Below are 7,878 nucleotides of genomic sequence, written 5' to 3'. Positions count from 1 at the left end.
AAGTAGCCACCCGTGCTAAGCGGAGGTGCGGGACAGTCCCCTCGTGTGCCTCTGCTGTGAATGGAGGGGGGAGTCATGGAGAGAGAGTGATGGGTCAGAGGGGTGGGCAAGTGAGCAGTGGAAAGTTGAAGGTGAGGATGAATGTCAATGGCGAGATCCACTAGGTGGGGGGGGGGGGGCACCTCGTCAAAGGTGAGTGATAGGTGAATGACGGTTGCGTGATAGGTGAGGTGTGACAGGTGAGTGACAGGTAAGAGATGACGGGCGAGTAACACGTGACAATTGACTGGTGGTGAGGGAATGGAGGGTGGTCAGGTAACAGGTGAGCGCGAGACAGGTGAGTGGCACCAAGAGAGAGGTGAGTGGCAGGTGAGTGAGAGGCGGTGGGCGAGAAGTCGCTGGTGACAGGTGATAGGTGAGTGACGGATGGGAGACTGAAAAGGTGAGCCACAGGTGAGGGATGCCCGGCGAGGTGGGTCACAGGTGAGTGACAGTTGACAGGTGAGTGACAGTTGACAGGTGAGTGACAGTATGTAGAACTTCTTTCGCACCGTACAGTGAGGGAAAAAAGTATTTGATCCCCTGCTGATTTTGTACGTTTGCCCACTGACAAAGAAATGATCAGTCTATAATTTTAATGGTAGGTTTATTTGCACAGTGAGAGACAGAATAACAACAAAAAATATCCAGAAAAACGCATGTCGAAAATGTTATAAATTGATTTGCATTTTAATGAGGGAAATAAGTATTTGACCCCTCTGCAAAACATGACTTAGTACTTGTTGGCAATCACAGAGGTCAGACGTTTCTTGTAGTTAGCCACCAGGTTTGCACACATCTCAGGAGGGATTTTGTCCTACTCCTCTTTTCAGATCTTCTCCAAGTCATGAAGGTTTCGAGGCTGACGTTTGGCAACTCGAACCTTCAGCTCCCTCCACAGATTTTCTATGGGATTAAGGTCTGGAGACTGGCTAGGCCACTCCAGGACCTTAATGTGCTTCTTCTTGAGCCACTCCTTTGTTGCCTTGGCCGTGTGTTTTGGGTCATTGTCATGCTGGAATACCCATCCACGACCCATTTTCAATGCCCTGGCTGAGGGAAGGAGGTTCTCACCCAAGATTTGACGGTACATGGCCCTTTGATGCGGTGAAGTTGTCCTGTCCCCTTAGCAGAAAAACACCCCCAAAGCATGTTTCCACCTCCATGTTTGACAATGGGGATGGTGTTCTTGGGGTCATAGGCAACATTCCTCCTCCAAACACGGCGAGTTGAGTTGATGCCAAAGAGCTCAATTTTGGTCTCATCTGACCACAACACTTTCACCCAGTTGTCCTCTGAATCATTCAGATGTTCACTGGCAAACTTCAGACGGGCATGTATATGTGCTTTCTTGAGCAGGGGGACCTTGCGGGCGCTGCAGGATTTCAGTCCTTCACGGCGTAGTGTGTTACCAATTGTTTTCTTGGTGACTATGGTCCCAGCTGCCTTGAGATCATTGACAAAATCCTCCCGTGTAGTTCTGGGCTGATTCCTCACCGTTCTAATGATCATTGCAACTCCACGATGTGAGATCTTGCATGGAGCCCCAGGCCGAGGGAGATTGACAGATCTTTTGTGTTTCTTCCATTTGCGAATAATTGCACCAACTGTTGTCACCTTCTCACCAAGCTGCTTGGCAATGGTCTTGTAGCCCATTCCAGCCTTGTGTAGGTCTACAATCTTGTCCCTGACATCCTTGGAGAGCTCTTTGGTCTTGGCCATGGTGGAGAGTTTGGAATCTGATTGATTGCTTCTGTGGACAGATGTCTTTTATACAGGTAACAAGCTGAGATTAGGAGCACTCCTTTTAAGAGTGTGCTCCTAATCTCAGCTCGTTACCTGTATAAAAGACACCTGGGAGCCAGAAATCTGATTGAGGGGGGGTCAAATACTTATTTCCCTCATTAAAATGCAAATAAATTTACAACATTTTTGACATGCGTTTTTCTGGATGTTCTTGTTATTCTGTCTCTCACTGTTCAAATAAACCTACCATTAAAATTATAGACTGATCATTTCTTTGTCAGTGGGCAAACGTACAAAATCATCAGGGGATCAAATACTTTTTTCCCTCACTGTACGTAGTCAACCGCGCTAATCGGAGGTGAGCGAGTGCCAGTTGAAAGGTGACAGGAGAGAGTTAAATGTAGACACGAGGGTGTACACGAGAATAATTGTTTTGTAAAAACTATAATTAGTAATAACAATTAATAACAACCGACGATGAGGGCGATCTCAGGGGAGCGCGCGCGGGAGGAGTCTGCACGCCCCCCCCCCCCGCGTGTTCAATGGCACCAAATAAATAAATACTGACACACACACACCTCATCACTCACCTCGTCACCATCACACAACCTCATCACTCACCTCGTCACCATCACACAACCTCATCACTCACCTCGTCACCATCACACAACCTCATCACTCACCTCGTCACCATCACACAACCTCATCACTCACCTCGTCACCATCACGCAACCTCATCACTCACCTCGTCACCATCACGCAACCTCATCACTCACCTCGTCACCATCACGCAACCTCATCACTCACCTCGTCACCATCACGCAACCTCATCACTCACCTCGTCACCATCACGCAACCTCATCACTCACCTCGTCACCATCACGCAACCTCATCACTCACCTCGTCACATCGTCATCCCTGCCCCTCGCACTCCCCATCGCTCACGTCCCTCCCTCCCACCCACAACTCGCTCCCTCACCTCCCTCCCCCCTCCCTCCCCCCTCCCTCACCTCCCTCCCACAGCTCCTTCCCACAGCTCCCTCCCTCACCTCCCTCCCTCCCTCACCTCCCTCCCTCCCTCACCTCCCTCCCTCACCTCCCTGACCTTCCTCCCTCCCACACCTCCCTCCCTCACCTCCCTCCCTCACCTCCCTCCCTCCCTCCCTCACCTCCCTCCCTCACCTCCCTCCCTCCCTCCCACACCTCCCTCACCTCCCTCACCTCCCTCCCTCACCTCCCTCCCCCCTTCCACAGCTCCCTCCCTCCCTCCCTCACCTCCCTCCCACAGCTCCCTCCCTCACCTCCCTCCCTCCACTCCCTTCCCTCTGTCGCTGAGTCGCCGCTCGCAGCAACAGATCGCGCTTTGTTCTCTGGGAGATGAAAGCGTGGCCCCACCCCACAACCCCCCTCCCACCTCCCCCTCAACCCAGACCCGCCCCCACCTCCTCCACTCCTCCTTATCTCTCTCCCCCGCCCCCCTGCTCATCCCCCCGTGGTGGAGCAGGAGCGCGGGGCGAGTCAATACTCGCCCACGGGCTACCCGCCCGGCAGGCCTCGCTCGGGCGAGACCACCTCCACCGCTATCGGAGGGGAATATCACGCTCGAAACTCCGCACAGATGGATCCAATAATCAATTTCCGTACTGCCATCACCTGGCCACCTCGGAGCCTGAGCCTATAGCAGCTGTGACTCCCAGGCAGATTCACGTCGAAGCACTAACCAGGTGCATTCCGGGAGATTGAGCCGCATGCAAATCGAGTGCGGGTTGGCGAGACGCCGATTAAGACAAACGCAGAGCGGACGTGGTGGTGGGCGAGGTGGAAACGCCTTGCCGCCTTTGTTTCTCCGGCTTTGACGGTTTCATGACCACTACTAGCACCAATTGGATTCATTTCAGGCCAAGTAGACGCAGTGGTGATTCACACCAGGTTAAACAGAACTCTGGGTGTGTATGGGCAGAGCCACAGGAATGTACACCCCACCAGGCACTCAACAACACCAACCACAATAACAACCACAATAACAACCACAACAACATATCTCTCATTCCCAAGGCATAGCTATCCACCGGGTCTGTCCGGGTTGGCGACCTGCAAATATTGTTGCATCCGGCACACCACATCCACAGCACCTCTCACTATGGCTGTGGCTAGTCGTGTGCGACCAACTCCAGTCCAGCAGTGGCCCAGAGAATATCGAGTCCAGCCCTGCTCATCCCTCGGCCACGTGCCAGATCTGTTGAGTCGAGTCCGGCCCGGCTCACACGGTGGACTCTTGCCCCCCGTCGCCTGCGCCCTCCTCCCCGCTGCCGTAGTGCGGCAGCGGGGCGTTCTCGTGAGCCCTCCCGGCCACGATGCTCAGCCTCCCGGCTCCGCCGTGCCGCGGCGCCACCTTCACCAGCCGCTCGCGGTAGGGGACGGCCGGCGGCGGCGGCAGCGGCGGCGGGGGCAGCGGAAGCGCCACCGGCGGACGACGCTTGGCGCGGAGCTCCCCGTTGGCGCGGCTCCCGTCGGGCGGCGCCGCGGTGCCGGCGGGCGGCGGATCGACGCCGGCGAACTGCGGGGCGGCGGAGTGGCGTTGCGAGACGCGGTACGAGGCCAGCAGCGCCACGTCCTCGCTGCCCACCAGCGGCACGCGCGACTGCCGCTGCTCGCGCCGCCGCCGGCGCGGCCGGTACGAGCGGCCCTCCTCGCCGATCGTCACCCTCCTGCTTCTCTTCCACCTTCGCACCGCCGCCACCGCCGCCGCCGCCGCCGCCGTCGCCGCCGCCGCCGTCGCCGCCGCCGCCGCGATCGGGATGACCCAGCCTTCCCACGCGCCGCCGCCGGCTAATGCCGAGCGGGAGCCCTCGGAGCGGCAGGGATTCAGGGCGTCGTCGGAGACCGTCAGAGAGAAGGCGGCGATGGCGCGGTGCGAGCGGCGCTCCAGGGCGGAGCACTCGTACACGCCGGAGCGCTCGCGGCCCAGCGCCAGCAGCAGGAGGCCGTCCGGCAGGGCCCGCCAGGCCGGGGCCTCGGAGGGCGGCGGCCGCCGCAGCTGCCGCCCCTCGTGGAGCCACCGGGCGTGGGCGTGCGCCGAGGGCATCGGGCAGGGCAGGAACGCGCTGCCCCGGAGAGCGGCCAGCACCGGGGTCACGGTGGGGGTGGCTGCGTACGGGGGGGAGGGGTAATTAGGCTGAATTTAAATGAGAGGCTCGTTTGCTTTCAGCTTTGTGATGTTGTCGGTGCCGCGAGACGAAGCGCCGTGCAGGGCTGTCGTGGCGAGCGGTGCATCACCCCGTGGTGTGGTGGCATGGTGGAGTAGCGTGGTGTAGTGTGGCGCCGAGGTGCGTGATGAGGTGTGTGGTGAATGGCGGTTGTTGTTGTTGGTGAGATGTTTAGTGAGTTTTCAGTTTCAGTGTTTTCAGTTTATATATTTTGGTATAGCCCTGTGAGCAATTCGGCTCTTGAATCGGGTGCAACCACAACAAACAAAAAAACAAAAACACGAACAAGAAAAACATATTAAAGTGACTATGTGACTGTGCAAACAGAAAATTCATGAAAAAAACAGCAAAATATTCCTGAAAAAAGCACCGTACACCAACGCTGTGTGCAAAAATCCCAGTGGGATGCAAGTCAAACAACAACAACAACCACAAGACAACTAAGATTAAGGCCATCAGTCTAACTCCGTACTACAACATAACAAACATGTCCAAACCAAAAAACTTTTCCAAATTACCGAAAAATAAAGCCATAATTGCAACGTAACAGTGATCACAGGGACTGTGACCGAATGGTGAGGTGTGCTGTGTGGTGAGGTGTGGTGAGGTGTGGTGAGCTGTGGTGAGGGGTAGTGAGGGGTGGCGGTGGTGCTCACCCTGTTTCTCGGTGCACTCCCCCACGTCCCCGTTCTCCACATCCTGGATGCGGTATCCTCTGTCACACGCAAAGGAACGTCACGCGACGGAATCACTCGCGAAGGAATCACTCGCGAATGAACCACGCAATCAACTGATCACCACGAAGTCCGCTCCTTGAGACGGCGCGTGTGGGTGCAGGCGGCACTGTGGGGCGCGTAGCGCTGCGCGGGGGGTCCGGGGGGGGGCGGTCGCATGTCCTCACCTGTTGTCCAGCACCCCCACACAGCCCAAATTAGCGTCCCATGCGCACGTGGGGTCACGCGCGAGAACGCAGTCGGTGCACGAGGGGTAGCGCCCGCACGCGGCGCCCCCCAGCGCCACCTGTGCCACCGCGCTCCCGCTAACCACAAAGAGCCGCGTCTGGGGAGGGGGGCACGAGGGGTGGGGCGTTGGTCGGGGCCGCGACAACTGTGATCACGACGCTTCCCACCGCACTGACACTGGCACTAACCCTAACACTGGCCCTCACCCTTACCATCACCCTAACACTCACCCTTACCCTAACACTCACCCTAACACTGGCCCTCACCCTTACCATCACCCTAACACTCACCCTAACACTCACCCTAACACTCACCCTTACCCTAACACTCACCCTAACACTCGCCCTAACACTAACACTGGCCCTCACCCTTACCATCACCCTAACACTCACCCTTACCCTAACACTCACCCTAACACTCGCCCTAACCCTTACCCTAATACTCACCCTAACACTAACACTCACCCTTACCCTAACACTCACCCTAACACTCGCCCTAACACTAACACTCGCCCTCACCCTTACCATCACCCTAACACTCACCCTTACCCTAACACTCACCCTAACACTCATCCTTACCGTAATACTCACCCTAACACTAACACTCATCCTAACACTCGCCCTAACACTCGCCCTAACACTCACCCTTACCATCACCCTAACACTCACTCTTACCCTAACACTCACCCTAACACTCGCCCTAACCCTTACCCTAATACTCACCCTAACACTAACACTCATCCTAGCACTAACACTCACCCTAGCACTCACCCTAACACTCGCCCTAACACTCACCCTTACCCTAACACTCACCCTAACACTCACCCTTACCCTAACACTCACCCTTACCCAAACACTCACCCTAACACTCGCCCTTACCCTTACCCTAATACTCACCCTAACACTAACACTCATCCTAACACTCGCCCTAACACTCGCCCTAACACTCACCCTTACCATCACCCTAACACTCACTCTTACCCTAACACTCACCCTAACACTCGCCCTAACCCTTACCCTAATACTCACCCTAACACTAACACTCATCCTAGCACTAACACTCACCCTAGCACTCACCCTAACACTCGCCCTAACACTCACCCTTACCCTAACACTCACCCTAACACTCACCCTTACCCTAACACTCACCCTTACCCAAACACTCACCCTAACACTCGCCCTAACCCTTACCCTAATACTCACCTCAACACTAACACTCACCCTAACACTAACACTCACCCTAACACTCTCCCTAACACTCACCCTAACACTAACACTAACACTCACTCGAACACTAACACTCACTCGAACACTAACACTCACCCTAACACTCACCCTAACACTAACACTCACCCTAACACTAACACTCACCCTAACACTCACCCTAACACTCGCCCTAACCCTTACCCTAATACTCACCCTAACACTAACACTCACCCTAACACTAACACTCACCCTAACACTCGCCCTAACACTAACACTCGCCCTCACCCTTACCCTAACACTCACCTTAACACTCGCCCTAACACTAACACTCGCCCTCACTCTTACCCTAACACTCACCCTTACCCTAACACTCACCCTAACACTCGCCCTAACCCTTACCCTAATACTCACCCTAACACTAACACTCATCCTAATACTAACACTCACCCTAACAATCGCCCTAACACTAACACTCACCCTCACTCTTACCCTAACACTCACCCGAACACTCACCCTTACCCTATCACTCACCCTAACACTCGCCCTAACCCTTACCCTAATACTCACCCTAACACTAACACTCACCCTAATACTAACACTCACCCTAACACTAACACTCACCCTAATACTAACACTCACCCTAACACTAACACTCACCCTCACCCTTACCCTAACACTCACCTTAACACTCGCCCTAATACTAACACTCGCCCTCACCCT

At 55.3% G+C, this 7,878-nt stretch overlaps 1 protein-coding gene across 2 annotated transcripts in view; it reads right to left on the bottom strand.

The window, feature by feature from the left end:
- Positions 1–3,235: 3,235 nt before the first annotated feature.
- LOC116941415 (semaphorin-4E-like) overlaps positions 3,236–7,878 on the bottom strand; it is a 34,309-nt gene continuing 29,666 nt past the window's right edge. For both annotated transcript variants that reach the window (XM_032952505.2, XM_076066258.1), the window contains 3 exons: positions 5,893–6,050; positions 5,648–5,706; positions 3,236–4,932 (listed from right to left, as the gene is read on the bottom strand). In XM_032952505.2, coding sequence (XP_032808396.2) covers positions 4,046–4,932; positions 5,648–5,706; positions 5,893–6,050 — 1,104 coding nt within the window. In that variant the 3' untranslated portion in view covers positions 3,236–4,045. The remainder of the gene's footprint in view (positions 4,933–5,647; positions 5,707–5,892; positions 6,051–7,878) is intronic.

Source organism: Petromyzon marinus, chromosome 11, assembly GCF_048934315.1.
Source record: "Petromyzon marinus isolate PM22_M1 ecotype Great Lakes invasive population chromosome 11, UKy_Petmar_22M1.pri1.0, whole genome shotgun sequence".
NCBI classification, from domain to species: domain Eukaryota; kingdom Metazoa; phylum Chordata; class Hyperoartia; order Petromyzontiformes; family Petromyzontidae; genus Petromyzon; species Petromyzon marinus.
This window is presented reverse-complemented; position numbering and strand designations above follow the sequence as displayed.